At 38.4% G+C, this 18,159-nt stretch overlaps 1 protein-coding gene and 1 long non-coding RNA gene across 4 annotated transcripts; one reads left to right on the forward strand and one right to left on the reverse strand.

Annotated features, from left to right (window-relative positions):
* Positions 1–4,769: 4,769 nt before the first annotated feature.
* LOC127142969 (uncharacterized) lies at positions 4,770–7,066 on the forward strand. Its single transcript, XR_007814118.1, has 2 exons — positions 4,770–6,548; positions 6,708–7,066. It is a non-coding gene; the product is annotated as an uncharacterized LOC127142969 (long non-coding RNA).
* A 509-nt stretch (positions 7,067–7,575) lies between these two features.
* On the reverse strand, positions 7,576–16,445 carry LOC108897870 (transmembrane protein 106B). 3 transcript variants are annotated; one of them, XM_018697672.2, is made up of 8 exons: positions 16,284–16,445; positions 14,279–14,476; positions 13,231–13,294; positions 12,954–13,107; positions 12,660–12,800; positions 12,185–12,228; positions 10,889–10,942; positions 7,576–8,707 (listed from the first exon to the last, which is right to left on the reverse strand). In XM_018697672.2, exons 2-8 carry the CDS (start codon positions 14,472–14,474, stop codon positions 8,587–8,589), a joined length of 774 nt encoding a protein of 257 aa, XP_018553188.1. In that variant the 5' UTR covers positions 14,475–14,476; positions 16,284–16,445; the 3' UTR covers positions 7,576–8,586. The 3 variants fall into 3 exon arrangements, with proteins under 3 accessions (XP_018553188.1, XP_050929849.1, XP_050929848.1); XM_051073892.1 differs by having other exon boundaries at positions 10,866–10,942; XM_051073891.1 differs by lacking the exon at positions 16,284–16,445 and adding an exon at positions 15,949–16,152.
* Positions 16,446–18,159: the final 1,714 nt, after the last annotated feature.

An 18,159-nucleotide genomic window follows, 5' to 3' on the forward strand; every position in this document is an offset into this window, starting at 1 on the left:
TTCTTCCCAAGCTGGGTTCATATGGGCTGTTGTGCTACACTTTGTCTGGTTGAACAACAGCAGAGCTGATTGGAAAATGAGCAGGGACATGCAACACCCCAGCATGGGGTCAAACCTGTTTCCTGGCTGAATCTGACAGCTTGTATCCGGTTGCTGATCTCCAGGATACATTCAGAGCCAGACACAAAAATATGTTTCTTAAATACCTGAGTTAAACAGGATTCATTTTCAATAAGTAGAGACTTATTTCACCATAAGGCATCCCTGGGAAAATGTCATTTATTAGACATTCAGCCATTTATAGACCACTGTAACAGGATGCTGGTATTAGGAGGTCACCAGAGCTAAAGCTCAGATTTCCTAAGTAGAATGTTTCCCACATAGGGATCGTTAGAATGCACAAACGAGAACAAACGTTTTTGAGCACAAGTAACACCATGGAGTAATATTTTTATGAATGGGTTCCCATTTTGTTTGTACTGTGCATGTAACGCACAGTCCTGCCACTGGTGTCCTGGTGCTCCTCTTGGTTAATGCTACTGTGTATCAGCTCTGAATTTAGCAGTAGGCCCATGTGTTGTGTTTACTGCTTGTACAGAGAGATAAATCTTGTCCATGCCCACTGTTGTTTTCCAGTGCTTATCAGGCCACTGCAGCTATCATTACTGCAGCTACTGTATGTGTGAGGGGCACAAACTGAGACTGTGGTTAACCAGCATTTTGTTGCTTATACTTGGTGCAGCAGCTGCTAGCTCCCAGCCCAGCTAGTTGGTGACACAAAGTAAAACACAGTTAGATGTGTTACGCCCTATACAGATTTGATTGAAAAATGCTTGTATCAACAAAAATCTATATGATTATGCAAAAACACAACTTTTAAAAGAATACTTCTTTTTTGTGGAGACTGTCCCGTTAGCTTCTGAGGTGACAGGCCCACTCCTCAGCTATTTATTCAGTCCATGTTGTTGCAGTTGTGAGAAAAATCAATCAATCATAGTTACTGAACAGCCAGAGTTGACCACCAAATTAAAAGTGAACTAATTTAAGCTGCATGTTATAAAGGTATGTTCCATGCAACTACCCCAACATGTACATCCATCCATCCATTATCTATATTGCTTATCCGTTAAGGGTTGCGGAGGGGCTGGAGCCTATCCCAGTTGTCACTGGGTGAGAGGCGGGGTACACCCTGTATGGATCGCCAGTCCATCGCAGGGCCAACACATACAGACAAACAACCATTCTCATTCACACCTAAAGGCAATTTAGATCGATTAACCTGACCTGCATGTCTTTGGACTGTGGGAGGAAGCTGGAGTACCCAGAGAGAACCCACACAGGCACAGAGAGAACATGTAAACTCCACACAGAAAAGCTCGAACCCGTCAACATGTACAATTTATTTAAAACAGGTACAGTGAGTTCCTTCCTCAGTATTATCCTCTTCACTTGCATGGTCACCACTTGACTCCTAGTGACAGACAAGTCCACCTCAACTCTGATGTCATGTGTCAGCTCTTCTGCACATGAACTAACACTGAAACAACCCACAGCTGCTCAAGAAACATTTAGTAGTCAAGTATCCAGTTACTTTTAAACCTTTGGAATCTGAGCACTATGTATTAAAAGGGCTATATCTCCCACACAGTTCCTTCTGTACTGATCTAATCGAATTAGAATCAAATTAAAGCGGAGGCTTGACACTTACAGTATTCATTATTTTATTCTAAACTGATGGTACAGAAGCCTGACTGATTTGGTCACACAGAACTTGGTGTATTCTTTTAACTGTGCTCTTTTTTATGCTTCCGCTGTATTTGCAGTATTTATTTCAAGTGTTCCTCTCTCTTTACAGCTGGTGCACGGGGGTCCTGACACCATCTCCAACTCAACTGAATCAAACACTACAAGAGAGCAAACAGGTATCATTATTATCAACACAGACATATTAACAAGAAGGTTCTCAGTGAAAAAAGCAGAGCTGTACTTCAATATGAGCCAAGAGGCTGATCATCATATACCCTTTTCCTTGGTTTCTTATGGTCTCTGCCCAGTTGGGATGAGGAGGTGATACTAAGTTAAAGTTCCAGGCGCCATCATGGGTTATTGATGGTGTCGCCAAGTCAGTGGCGTAGCTATGGTTTGAGAAGTGAAAGAGATGCAAAAACTCAGAGGTTCTTTTATTTTTTCATCAGTCTATAAGTATTTGTCAAAAATAAAATAAAATGGAGGCTCAGCATTGACTTTGAAATCTCATGCAATTTTATAGAGCTTGCCAAGTGAAAATGTTATTGAAAGGAAATTGGAAATGGAAAACAGTGGCTCCCTGATACAAAACTGGGGAAGAAAAGCCAGCTATAACCAACTGTAAATGATTCAACTTGTTCATTCTGCTTTGGGATAATGTCTGTTTCATATTCACCTTCTGTGCACCACACCATAACTGTGTGATGCTGTTGAACTGTATTGTATTATACAGAGAGGAGTGTGTGTTATTTAGCCTACCCTTATTGAACACATTGTGTGTGTGTGTCTCATGGAATATCTGTTTGACCAACATTTTCTGGCAGCTCCTAACATAATTACATAAATAAATATCAGCCCAGACAGGAGTGATGCCCTAAGTTAAGAAAATAAATAAAATAAATTTTCTTGTCAATCTAAACGTAGGAGCAAAAATGTGTCACTGTGAGCCATTATTAGCAGAGACTTCCTCCTCTGAGACACTTGATAAATACGAGCCCTGATAATAGAGGGAGCCAATTTTCTGCCTGAAGATCACGTCCAAACATGTCTAATGTGCAGCTGTCCACACATGTTTCTGATCCCACTGCTCTAACAACAAGAGAGGACAATGGTGTCATTGTTTGTTCTGTTTCTGCTTCATGAATATCTTTGTGGTCCCTGAAGGTCTTTAACACTTGAGTGGTCCCCTCATTGAAGTCAGAGATGGAACACACACATTGTTAACACAACATTTGGATAAAACAACTCAGTGTAAACACAGAGAGGTCCATGTATGTATGTGATTAGTATAACTCATGCAGACACACATGTGACCTGTGACAGAATAATCTGTTTGAATTATGCAATACAATTCAACAGCATCACAAATTGCAGCCACCAAAATGAATCAACACCTCTCTGTAAGAGTTTCAACAATTACAAACAAACAGTTTCAACAAATTACACTTGTCACAAAGGCAGGATTTATTGCAGGACTGTATTAGACTGCTTTTGATTTTGCAAGGTGTACCTAATAAACTGACAACTAAGTGTAGGCGAGAGAGCAGGAGGACACTGTTGTCCATTCACAGTTGGCTTTGTGGCAGCAAAGCTGAGAGGACGTCTTTCTGTTGTCTCAAAATTTTTTTTCGTTAGTTGATGGTACAGCACAGCTGTAACCTGAACTGATTTTGTCACGATTTTAGCATCCGGACCAGATGTTGACTGTGATGCAGTTTTGTTGGGTGCCAACTGAAAAGAGGATGTCATGTTGTTCATCTCTTTGGACTGCAGCACTGCAGACAGAAGTCTAAAAAAATGTCCCAGACATGCTGATGTAGATGCAAAGCATTGTCACACAAAATGGCATTTTAACATTTTGATTGTGTAATGTACAAGTGAACAATGTGGAGCATTTAGCAGAAGCAGAGACATTTGTTTCTCTGGAGCTGATGGAGACCAAAACAGAGCTAAAAGAATGAAAAGTCTGTATATATTCATTAGGTGGGCACAAACATGACTCCAAATGGACAATGATGTTGTTCTGTGTCTGATGGATGTGACAGTAGAACTATGCTCCATTCGTCATAACAACATCATAAGGTGATAATATGTGAAATTTGTGTTTTTAGCTTGTTCCACTACCTGTGACTGGCCAAAAGAAGTTAATACAGCTTTAACTCTCTTTTGAAAATATTTCAAACTATAACTAGTTTTACTCTTTGTGCTTGCATGTATTCATTGGAATTGGTTAAAGTCACAGTGTAGAACCAAGCTCTAAACATGGTCAGATCATTTCACCAGATAATGTTTACATTTTCTCACATCACATGAACAGATCCTTATTTCAGCAATTTTCCTTCTCACTCTGAATCTCCCCTTCATCAGCTCCTCACGGTGCGACCATGTGCACATCATGTTTTTATGCACTCAGTTGCGAGTGTCTTGATAAGGGGAACTATTTTAACCCACCAACATTTCGCCAGGTTTTACTTTGTGTGATATTCAGCCTTTCAAAATCTTTCAAAAATGCTAATCACACACACACACACACACACACACACACACACACACACACATGTGCATCTACACCATCCACACACACATGCACAGAAACAGCAGATAGGCCTTCACGGTCCAGAGTGTTCTCATTAGAGGGAGGGCTCCTGAATGATTCATGAGGGGCCACACAGGCTGTTCTACACTGTGTCTCACATATCACTAACCACAGATTTACTGCTTTCCTGGCAGTGGAATCAACCTGGAAAGGATTGATGGGAGCAAAGTGTAAGGATATATTCAGCTAGCAGTTGATGCCTCACTCTGTCTGCGGCTGTCATTGTCCGATACAGTTTAGTGGTCAGATTCTCGGTTTGACTCCTGGTATGGGAGGGTAATTACTTCAATTTGGTGGATATAAATACATTTTCAGGATGTACCTTGTCCACACCAGCAGTGTTGCATCAGGAGAAAACCAACAGCTTCAGTGTCCACACTGAATGAATTTGGTACGCAGAGACAAGTCAAGTTCATTTTATTATATAGTATAGCACAAAGTCACAAGTCACAGTCACAAATCTGAAGTCTCTTCTGGTTGTTTGGCAGCCTCATATTTTCATCAAGACTCAAGGAAGTCACTTCTCTCCACTAAAGATAGTCCAGAACATAAGCTCCCTGTAAAACCACAATGGGTGTATTTCACTATATTTAGACAGAGCCTGGCTTGGCACATCTAGTCTTCATGGCCTTTAAATATGGCTGAAATGTATCGGTGTTCACAGGTTGTTAGATTTGTTCCACACCCCAGGCTTTATGAACTCTGCCTGATGTTGGTTACCACTGTGTTTTTTCAACTGGGATTTAAAGCTGCATTTATTTATTTTTGCTGCTGCTGGAAACCAGCTTCACAAGAGCAGCCTGTGTCCTGGAAAAAAAACTATAGACACTAGTGAGAGTGGTGTTTGTGGAGTCAGAAAACTGAAACAATGAGATAAGAGAGGAAAAAGCCCAGGTGGCGATAATGCTCTGTGAGTTTGTCACTATGACTAACACAGTCATTTGATCCATTGTTAAAGTGAGAGGAGATATTTCAGCTCTGGTTCCAGAACTAAAGGCCTCATTCATTTTCTCATACAGTGTTACATGGATCAGCAAATCATCAGTCAACATGATTATCAGCTGGGTTAGAAAATATCTTGTTCTTTGATTAAAGAAAAAAGTCAAAAGTACAAGCTTGTGTGCATACAGTTTTGGGGGAAAAGGTTCAATACTAAGGTGTATTTCAGCAGGAAAGTGAGTTGCTAACAGTGGCAGAGAGCTAAAGATCACACAGCACAAACTGAGAACTCAATCTGTAACTTAAATCACTTCACTTTTAAATTCTGGGTCAGTTTTGATAGAATCCAGCATGTATGTTTTTTTTTTAGCAACTGTAACCCTATGGGTGTTGTAGTATTTAGACCGGTCTGCCAGACCAAAATGACAGACTCACCATGATTTTTCATAAATGAGGTTTAAGTGATTAAATCAGGTGGCTATAACATTAACCACTTTATTTTATAGGTCCTGCATTTTCCAGCTAAATTTCAGGAAACTTTCCTCAGAATTTCCTAAACATTTGCTCGTATTTAGCTATAAATGACTATGGTAGTTCCAAGAAAGCCTATGCAATTTGAATAAATGGAGAAAGAATTAACATACTTCAAATTTTTTACCTACCAGCTTGTTATATTTGAGTTGTAGGAGGAATTGTAGGAGGTAAATGAAGAACAGTTCACAAATTCAAGTCAATATCCACCGCTCAATTGTTGATTTGACAGAAAATAAGTCGTTTTATTCCACAGCTCCAGTCTATGGAAATTAAATAGAAGTAAGTTAATAAATGTAACTGCTACGTTGGTGAAATTTTTATAGCAGTTTGAAACTAAAACCACATAATCCCCAGTACAGCTGAAAACACAGTTGAAAATACAGTTGAGAATGCAATTACAATGCTACATGCAATGCTGATTACAAAGCAGATCTATCATGTATGGCAGTTCAAAGAGATGAAGAATCAGAATTGTGTATTTCTGTTTGTCTTTCTAGGAAACATTGATGGATATTGATAGCATGACTGTAGAAGCTAACACTTTCTCTGTTCCCCCAAACTGTGTTGGACTCTCTTGAAATATATAATTTACAGCTAAGCAGCATTTTTTTCTAAGCTAAGGCTACATCCTGTTATTCATGTGTTGCTTTTAGCTGGAAGTCAGTGTCCCCACTGTAAAAATGACCTGAAGACATCTGTCCATCAAAGTGCCAAGATCCCCAACAGGTACTCGGTAGGTTTCAGCACCTCTCTGATGGTGAGGTTTGGATTGCCACATGTCACTTCAACTGTATCTAGCAGGACCACTTATCTTAGGAAAGAACAACTTGTCTGCAAATGCAAAGCACAGTTTTGAGTCTGTTCAGTGGAGTAACAGCTGTTTATCTTCCAGTCTTTGCAGTACACCCAGCAGTGGTGAGGAAAAGGAGGAACAGCAGTGTTCTCTGATAACCTCACTGGATTACTGGACCATGTTTGGACACTCTTAACAGCATATCTCTGTTGGGTTTTGTCAAACTGCATTACTATGCAATAATCACATATCCATCATTTGTCCATATTTCATATTAAGCTGTGTGGCATTTGTTCAGATCACATTTAGAATGAGTGGAGACAGTGATCGTGTTTGTCATTCATGGACTGATGAACATGGAAGTGCCGTGTAAAACAGGAGAACAAACTCTCTTTCTTTCAAACTGATGGGTATTCAGCATACATGATGAGGAAAGTAAAACACTGAATCCAACTCCACTGATTGTGTTTTCATTCAGTTATTCACAAAATGTATGACTGGTGTTACTGGCAAGAAAATTAATACAAAACACAATGATGCCACCTACTGATTAAGTAAGGTTACAACATCACATAAAACCACGAACAAGTGATATGAAATCAAAACATGAACAGTGCCCTGAAATAACTTCTGTATAAAACAAAGAAAGAAAGTAGAGTCTGCAGGATGGGAAACCAAGACAATTAGCTACACGAGGCTAAAAGGTTCTGTGGATCTGAGAAGAAATTAGAGTAGGTTTATCTCTACCAACAACACCTTTCACTCATTTGATCCATTGTTAATAAAGAGTGAATTTATTGATTTGCTTTAAAAGCTTGAATTTTAGCATTTCACCGTTATTGTTAAGTGGAGACAGTCATGTGGATTAAATGTTCATTTCCTATGGCATATGGAATGCTTAAAAGCCACCAGGGTGCCACCTACTGCTGCAATGTGAAGGTGGAATAAAACAGAAAAACACAACAAACAAAAAAAACAGACAGACTTCATTAATAATTTCTGAACACAGAAAAATGATGACAACAAAATTATGGTAGAGTTGTCAGATAATACAAGTATTACATATACCTAATAATGATAAGTAGTATAACACAAACTGTACAGAATTTTTTCTGCTTGCAAAAAAATTACAAAAAATAGTGGAGTAAAAGGAGATGCAGTTACGCTTACTCACACTTACTGCTCCAACTTCTATACTGCCACATCATTCCTTTTAATATTGGTGAACTCTTCAATCAATAGCCACACAATGTCAAAACATTCTCCTCAGTTTCCGCCACTGTGCAATTCAATCTGTGGAACTGTAATGCTGTCAATAGACATGGCAAGAGTTGTGCTCTTCTGTCCATCCTTTCTTCATTCATTCATTCATTCATTCATTCAGATATAGTGCAGGCTGGAAGAGTCCATTCTTCATTTAGGGTGCTTTAATACCAGTAGTTCAGTTCATTTGCCATTTTTGCCTCTGATTATCTGCATTTTTCATGAGCTATTATTAAGCTACAAATTATTCACCATAAATAATGACAAACAGGTAGATGAAGGATGAAAAAGAGGCTTGTACAGGAATATATTAGGGGCTCTACTCAGGGATCACTGTCTTTTGAATGGACTTAATAAACTGACAAATTACACAGAGCATACAAAAACAACAGATGGTAGTTATAACTTCTTTTGCATACTTTTTGCTTATGCACATGTTACCATGGTTACTAAAATATTTACATTAATATATAAATTGCTTTCACAGATCAGTTATAAGTTTCCTGCTTCCTGAACAGTCCATGAACAGCAGATAGACACTGTGGTTGCTTCATTTGCTTTAAGTCCATGAATGAACCTCAGCTGAGTCCATGCGAACAGAGACTCAGGTGTTTGCTCTGCAGCAGGTTAGGTGTCACAATTCATGAAAAAAAAAACAACAAAACGAACTATTCCACTACACAAAAAATACGTCCACAGTATATCTGTTCATCCATCAGGGGGGTGGGGGCTGCACATAGTGTGGTATAGTGCTGTTTGCTCCACAGTCTATGTACTCATATGTCTCCAGGGAGAGTTGCTCATAGTGGGCCAGGTAGTAAACTGCCATAGACATCCTGCAGTAGAGGCAACATAAAACATGGAAGAATTATAAAAGTAGATACAGATATAGATAGACTTACAGGAATGTATGTCAGCTACAGTACTTTACATGTCTATGTACGAGGTGCAATCAAGGAGTCCAGAGGAAGCACCTATAACAAGTTGTACCTAATTTCATTTGGGCCACTCCCAGGGAGCCAAATCCAGCGAGTAGCATGGATGGGTTTTGTTGATGCAGCCGAAAAAACTGTGCATTTTCAATACACTGTGAATGGGCATCCTGATGGAGCACCCAACCTCAACATGAAGGTTGGGTCATGCCAGGCCTACTGACGGAAAGCCTTGCTGATTTCAACATGGTGCTGCTTCTGCTTAATGGTAAGATCGCAGATGCACCTCTGCAAAAACATATGTAACACAGGTGTCCCGATGTTGTTTGCACAAAGTAATGCAGAACACTGACTCATGTGAAGTTATCATGTATGTGCATTAACATGTTGCACTCTGTTTGTTCGTAGGACCGGTCTTTCAACTTTTTGATTGCACCTCGTACAGTCTCAGCTGCACCTGGAACATTCAAGTTCAAAATAGTAAAATATACAAAACTTTTCAAACTGTTCCTGGATCTTGCATGAACTAACACAGTTGATCTTTTAGGTATAATGAACTGTTGGCAAACAGAGTGATGTTTTTCTCTCCCATCCTGTTTGAAGTATGTGACTGAGGCACCGTGAGTGACTGTTTAATCCATTCACCAGTCATGTGATCGCTCTCGCTTCTCAGAACAAACTGGGGCAGAAGTCAGCACAGACAGTGTGAATGGTTATTCCTCTGTCCTCTGATATTAGTCTCACAGTGCTGAAAATACTGAAACCATCCTTTCAAAGCCAACCTATCCTGTGATCTAGTATCATGGTTGTAAGCCCTGAGCCCAATTGAGAATGTTAAATATCTTGGCAGCTTATATAGCAAGGCCTCATAAATGAAGACATGGGTACTGATGCCTTCTAGATGTCAGTGATGACCATCCAACATTTTCATATAATTCACAATGGTGAGTGGAATGGAATGATCAGGCTTTTTGCCTTTATTGAATATGACAGTGGAGAGAGACAGGAAATAGGGAGAGAAAGCAGGGGAGTGACAAGGGTCTGTCCGGATCAGGAGTCGAGCTGGGGACCAGCTGCTCGGGGCACTGAGGCCCTTGTGGTATGTGCCCTATTTGGCTATCAGGTCACCCCCAGCTTTTCTGTTTTTAAAGGAGAAACAAGCTGAATATCACATTTTTGAGCTGTGTGGGACATGATACTTGATTCTGTCAAATAGATCTCCTATGGATATACTTGTATATACTGTGTCGTTTATAACATTCTGTGAATCTACACAGTCAAAATGGAACAAAAAACAACATCATTACTCTGGTACTGAAACAAGTCAAAGGTCAGATGGAGATTTTCAAATACCCAAACCCTGGCCATGAACATAAAGTAGCCAGTTTAGTATGTGAGTTGCTACATTAAGTCAGACTTTACAATGTTTCCTTTGTCTTTTCCAGGGAAATTAGTTTGTTTTTATGCCAAGAGATGTCATTTGTGAAAATATCACATCACAGAGACCTAAATTGTTTTCAAAAACTTTGTAAGAATTTAAGGTGCAACAGGAGACAGCACTGTAACAGCACTGTACTGTATATAATCATAGATCTAAATTTGCATTTGTTGTGTAATACCAATGCTGTGCCAAACAAAAAACTAATTTCAGTGTTCGGTGTGTTTGTTATAAGTTCTTTCTACACTATCCAAGACCTCATCAACCTGTTAGGGTCCTTGGACAATAATTAATTGCTGGGTCCATATCATTCTGAGATTCAGAATAATAGTGTCTTGTCTCACATTTTTTACATGTCAGTAAGTTTGAGAATATTAACACAACCTTATTTTAAAATATTTATCATGAGCACAATTTAAAATGAAAGAAAGTCTTTTTGACATGGGGGCAGGTACAAATTCCTCAAAACATCACTAAAAAAACATGGACCCAAGAGCAGATGACCACTCTCTCCATGAAAATCAAGTCATGAGTCTATCTATTAATCCTGCATTTTGCAATGGAGTGAATGGAGAATGGATTTTCACTGCCTGTGGAGACAGTATGAGAAATCTTGATACTTACACTACTGAACTTGTGATACTTACTGAAGGTGTAGATACAGAATGTGGACAGGCAAGGAAACTTTCTTACAGTAGTTACTGCAAAAACAAACAAAAAATGTAAAACAGTTCATAAATAGACAATATTTATGCAACAACAACCTTAAACAGAAACACAACGTATCACAGGAAGGCAAAGCTAACTTACAGTAACTGCCTGGTTAGGTAACAGGTTCTACCAGTGTGTAGCATACATGCTGCATGTTAATTCAAAACCTCCTCTGATCTTGAGCACACAGCCGAGAAGCTTGAAAACAAGCCTAGATTCCCATTTTCAAACAAATCAAACAAATATGTTTTACAACTTAATATATTCCTTTTGTAAATTTACTAAAACAACGTACTTCTTCAGCTTACACAGAGCCAAGAGCTCCATGTGAATGTCCTGCCTTTGACTAATCATGCACAGACATAATAAATCACATCACAGTGGATTCATTTTTTCCTTTTAAATACAGACTGAAAAACACTGAGATTGAATATTACTTTTACTCTGATAAAAGCTATGCTCAGTGCCAGCTGTCTAACATGTTTATCAGCTTCAACAGAACTAACCTGGAGTAAAAAACTATTGTATTCCTGGGTATGAACATTGTGCTTCGAAATTGCAGCATATTTGTTGTTCAACAAAAACCACATATGAATACATATTATTTTCTTAAGGACACACCCATGTTTTTTTTTTTTTAAAGTTAATTCACCAATATTCCACCACCTGTATCCCTTGCTCCTTCATGCCCACAAATATTAATGCAATGCATACACAGGATGCAAGCATGCTAATAAACAATGGGAGCAGCATCAGAATCATCTGCTGTTGCTCAAATTTAGGTAAGAGAAGAAGGTAAGAAAAATGCATCCTGTGCTGCTCTTTCCTGTTAAAGGTGTAGTGTGGAGTTTTCTTGTGAACAAACAAGAGTTGATGTTAAGTAAACTTCTCCATAGTGCCATCAGTGCCCATTCATCCTTCTTTTTAACAGCAATACTGTTTTCAGCAGTGTACTTAATATCCACTAACTATTTCTAGTCACTCCCACTTTGCAGTCTTTTTTTTTTTATCCCTGTTGCTGATTCACTGAAAGAGACTAAAGCCCTCCAGCGGCTCAAATGGCAAATCATTGCATTTCAATGTACAGTATACTTAATTTTGATACACACTGTAACTAAACATGTTACACTAAGTCTTCATAGATAAAGAGACTCTGAATGAAACCTTAAGTGTGTGAGAGATTTTTTCTATCGTCGGTCTATTGAATTTTATTCTTAATGCTGGCAACTCACCACAGTCCAGGGTCTGTCAGCGTGATGGGGATGATGAAGGAGTACTGCCAGGAAAGAAGAGGCAGAAACAAATCATTCTCATTCCCCACTCCTCAAGTATTCACTCTATCTACTAGTTCCATTCATCATTAGCACACTATTGAAGAATTTCTTAATAATATTAACAAATATTTTCCTAATATACAGTTATAGCATGATATGACAAGGTATGCAAAATCATATAGAATAAGCAAACTGACAGCTTCATGAACATTTTCATCCAGTCTCAATTTACAACAAGACAAAATATAGAATATCACCACACCTTTAACCAGCATGCTGCTGTATGTGGCATCATAGATATATGAAATCTGTCTGTCTTGTGCTTCTAATTACTTTTGTGATGATAACGTTTATGACTAAAACATCTCTTAATCATCCCTTCAGTCCATCCCAACATGGTACCGGCTGTTTGTGTGAGGTTGGGACATCTTACCGTTTCGACGGACAGAGGTTTGACAAAGGTGACGTTCTTAATGGATGCTGTTCCAACCACTGAGTCAAAGTTGAGGGCTTGGACTGTCAGATTATAGGCCTGCACCGCCACAAAGTTGTGGTTGGTGATGTTCAATACATTCTACAAGGAAAAAGAGTTATGACGGAATGAGAGCACAATGTAAAACATAATCAAAAGAACTATGTCTCATCCTATCAATCCATCCTTCTATAGACTTCTTTATTTTCATCTATCAACCCCTGTGTTTCTCTCCTTCATTTCACCTCTACTCACCGTGATGTTAATTTGGACTTTGTTTTCAGTGAAATAAACAAAGGATGACTGTACAGCCACTGGAGACAGAAGGACAGACCGAGGAAACAGGAAGAACAGCACCAAGGTACTGGCCAGGAGGCACACACCAACAGACACAGCTACATACAGCTTCCTGAGAGAGGAGCGAACATCAAAAACATCATCAGTTCATGTAGTCCAATGAAAGTCGTTATCGTGAGGTTTGAAAAATAACTTAATCAACCTTGATTTAAGTGTTTAATATTTGCTTCCTTACGTGTGTCTGGGTCTCAGCCGCTGGTCAGTACAGGGGATCACAGCCACCAGCTTGTTCTCCTGACCTGTAACATATATGGAACATGGTTTCATATCAAAGATGAAAATACAGGAGCAGATTTAATCTTCTAACCGGTTGGATCCACAAATGTGTGTGTGCTTCAATATTCAAACTGAAATGACATGTTCAAATTCAAAATGTACAGCCTAAAAGCACATCAGACCATCTGAAGTAGCTACGCTGCAGCTAGCTAAAAACTGAGGAGGACATTAAAAAAACTAAAAATAACATTATAATAATAATAATAATAATAATAACAAACATCATATATATAGCACCTTTCAAAGACCAGCTACAAAGTTCTTCAGAGGACAAAATGCAAATTGACAACAAACAAAAGAAAACTATTAAAACTGTTAAAAAATTATACAGCAATTTAGGAGGAAATAAAAGAGCAAGAGTTGTATAAATGAGAATAGAATCCAATAAAAACAACATGCTAAAATAGTTAATAGCATGGAGAAAGGAAAAACTAAAGAACTGAGAGAATGACCATGTGTAAAAGCTTTTGAAGAAGTGAATTAATAGTTTTAAGAAAAAGATTCTGTGAACCCTGCGAATGCACTTTCATGAAAATTTGTCTTTGTGTTTTATTGTGTCTATGATATCTAATAGCTGGAATTATGGACATCAGGGGCATCTGGGCACAGGGAGGAGCTACTGGGTCTATGCCAGGATGAGATGTCCTGGGAGGACGTTGGCTTCCTGTTGGACACCAGAGGTGACCGGCGTAAAGCCTACAGCTGTCTGAGTGTTTAAAGCATGTGCACCCAATCTGCTAGCATGAGCACCGTCATTCAGATAAAAGGATGGACGATTCCAAAGGAGGTTAAAATTGTCAATGAAAATCATGTTGTAAACTGTGGAGACAGAGTGGAGCCACGTATGAAGGCTTGGGGTCCAGCTAAAACGGCTGACACCCCTGCCAAGTGGGAAATGGGTCTGGAGAAAAAAAGTGACAGCCGCAGTGTTTGTGTGTGCTCAGTACCTCTGGGTATACGTCCAGTACCCTGGCAGGTCGGACAGTGAACTGTCTCTCCTGAGCTGTGTCTCATGTTGGAGCTCCGCCTCTTGATGTCATCTCTTTTTATTATTGGCTGGTGGTCACTGTCTTGGCCACTCCTACTGTGTTGTAATCCCGCCCCCACAGTGACGCCATCATACTTGCTGGAAACAGCACCCATACCTAAAGAGAGTAAAAGATTTCAGATACTAATGGGAGGAACAATCTTTGAATTTGAAAATTAAGTTGCATTTGAAGTATTTGAGCAAAATATATAATAGAACAATAACTTGTTCTAATACCTAAATTTTTCATAACATGATTTTATCATGAAAATGTTTTTTTTATGACTTTTCAATAAACACATGCTTATCTGAATATTTACTCATAAAATGACAACTTTATCTTCACAATATTATGGACTGTGCTCTAAATATAAGAAGCAAATTCTCATAATCTCAGATTGACAGACACTAATCCCAATACCCAAAACACTGTGTTATAGCAGCAGAAGTAAACTGACATACTTTGGGGTAGCTGTAATCATCTTATTTATACTGGCCCTTAAAATATCTCTTCCTAATGCTTTGTTAATGTTAGTGATGAGAGACAAAATCCACAGTCCTTCTTCCAAGCAAAACTACAGTGTTAAACAAATACTGAGGATATTGGCCAGTGTTACTGTCTTTTCAGTGTAATTTCAGACATTCATTTAATTTGCTTATCAAACAGCTTAACATTGGAATGTAATTATGCATAGAAAGCACATCGTTGGACGCATGTTAGGAAGGGAATTTTTTGATGTCCACAACGTACAACAGAAGCAAGTAAAAAAAAAAAAAATTAATCCTCATATGGGTGCCCGACTGACTGTAAAAAATATGACCCTATCCTTGAATTCCCCTGGTTCTGCAATGACATGTTCAGCAATTACATGTGAGTGAAATGTTCCAGTGTCCACAAACCTTTGGCTATGGATAGTATGCTCTTTAAAGCTACAACTAAACTAGAACAGGAACTATGTGCACCTGCGCAAGGTGAGAGATAAATGAAAGAGGAAGGAGTTTAAAATAAAAAGAACACTGTAGAATCATGTAGACTCCCTGTGTGTGTTTATGATGAAGGTTCCTGCTGAGAAGGTGCAGGTGCATACAGGCCAAATAAACCTAGCAAACCAAAGATAATGATAGCTTTCAGATAAGGAAACAATCCTGCTTATTAACAACAAATACAAATAAATGTTGAAAACTGTAGTTTCCTAACAGCATCCATGCACTGTAAAATAGCGAAGAAATGTTTTATGTTGTCATGTTAGGAATATCCCCATATCCCCATATCACATGGAGTTTGTCATGTGATGGACTACAGTATAATACTGAAAGGTGTTCATCCAATATATTTAGAACTGATGAGTTACTTTTGAGTAATAAAGTTTCCATTCTTCATTGTTTTTAAATTAGTTTTTCCAATCGTTTATTTGTTCTGTACTTACATTTCAAAAACACTAAGACACTGAAATGTGTACATTTGAATAACAGCTCGAAAAATATACTTATTCTAAAACTTTGACCGGTAGTGTAGATCAGGTTATAGTCCTTTAATCGTATTCATTATCGCAGCCCTTTAAAACAACAATAATAATGTAATTATCTTACCTGGTAGTAGAGTACTGCACAGACAGCAGTAAAGTTAACCAGTCTCCACTACGCACTTTATTTCATCAGCGACATTTTCGCTTTTACCACATATAAACTAAACTTCCTACTTCCTACTATCTTTAAATAACACAGACAGTAAATACCTGCAATACTCTCATGTAGCCTTCACTGCGTACACGAATTTTGATAATTTTATTAGCATTTAGCCTAAATTCTTCCGTGTAAGCAATACATCACAGCGAGTTCTCATGTCGCAGGCTACTTTCATTTCCCCAAAATAACGCTTTTAGGATTTTCTCAGATATCTAACGGTCAGTGTGCTGACAGCTTACCTGACCGCCGAGCTTCTGCTTTAAGGTGTTGACAGCATCTTTCTCTTGCTGGGTGTCAACGTGGTGTTTTGGTTTGTTATCGTGTGGTAGTGGCGGCGGCAGTGGCACACAGGTCCGTCACCGTCACAGAGCACAGAGCATACAAGTAGAACACACATATACTTCCGGTGACAGCTTTCAAAGTAAAGGTGTCATTGTATGTCCAAGAGGCAGTTTCATTGCGTTTACTCAGTGTTCAGTGATACTGTGAGGATTTTTTTTTGTTTTGTTTTGTTTTTTGTTATGATCATATTACTTCATAAGCACAATTCTGGGTGAAATTACCACGGGACGCCTTCTTCATCGCAGTAAAAGCACATCTGCAATACTTTTTTTGATGTTGTTTTTGTTTGATGTTGATTATTTCTTTATTTTGTCCAGAAATCAATCCTACAGATTTGTCTTATTTTATTTTAATTATTGACACTTTAATTTGTTTTCACTCAGCGAAGAAACAAAAAAATGTTACTTTTCAGATGGACATTTATTGGTTTCTTCCTTTTCTGACAGAGCTGCTGTGGTATATTGATGATGATGTGATAATGTGAAGATGATGAAGAGATCTCCAGCTGACACTGTGCTTGTATACAGAAGTTTATTACAAAGAAGTTCTGCATCAAAACAAGCACTACTGTAGCCTGTGATAGGATCCGAGCCAATATGGATCTCTCTCTCTAACAGCTCTAAACATCAGTATATATATATGTTTGCTGTCTTCATAACCTATAGCAAGACATCTGGACCTCTTGTTTCAAGAAACACAGAAGAGGAAAGCCCCTCTCCCTAATACTTACACACTTATGTTTATGGCTGTTAACTTAAGCATGACCCCAACAAATAGAAAACATGTGAAACTTCGGACATTCCAAAAAAATAAAAACCATATATGGAGCTTCAGATACTACACTGCCTGTCTAAAATCAAAATTTCTGAGCCCAAGTTTAAGTCTACATTTACAAGAAATTGCCAATATTATTCCTACGTTTATTTTGAAAATTGAAAACAAAATTATCCTGGCTAATGTTGGAAACTTAACTCAGCTCTTACTCAGCATTTTTCTCGTAAGTGATCTTCAGCCTCACCAAGTGATGAGATAACAGCAGAGATCCAAGGACTTAGCACAAATATCTCTGTCCTGTGCTCTTTTTTCCACTTCCAATACGTGACATTTCCGCTACTGAATCAGCATCAAAACACTTTAGGTTTTAGTAATGATTTTATTATTATTATTTTTTTACCACCAGTTTATGCCTGGCACTAATAAGACGAACTTTAAAAACTGGGGATAAACTCAGCCTTTTAATTTCAGGCTTCTTGAGAGCTCTTCCTGTGTTGGGACTCCACTGAGTACTGCCCCTAATGTTTGTTCTTGAGTGTTTTGTTTCCTCTTTTTATTTTGTTACTGTAAGCAGGCACATAGATAACAGTTGTCTATCATTTACCCCCAGAGAAAGTTCACTCCACAGGGTTGTCCACATATCTTCTAGCTTAGCAGAGGGGAAGTATTACAGATTCACTCATTCACATCACTCAACACGTCCTTGACAAGGTGTAAAGTTGGTGCTTCACGTCAGTTACACTATCTTCAATTAAATAGTTTCCCTTTGAAAAATGTTGTTCATACTGTGGCAGACAGTATGAAAATATGACTTCATGTTACTGAAACAGAAAAAAAAAAATCACAAGCGTACAGAGTTTAATTGGAGACAGATTGATTTATACATCATAACCATGTTCATAAAGTACAACACAGAACACAAGCTCAAACAATCCAGCTTTTCTCCTTAAATACTTCACTTGTATCTATACCCCAATATTAAAATATGTCACCTGACTG

The sequence above is a fragment of the Lates calcarifer genome, linkage group LG11 (genome assembly GCF_001640805.2).
Source record: "Lates calcarifer isolate ASB-BC8 linkage group LG11, TLL_Latcal_v3, whole genome shotgun sequence".
Taxonomy (NCBI): domain Eukaryota; kingdom Metazoa; phylum Chordata; class Actinopteri; family Centropomidae; genus Lates; species Lates calcarifer.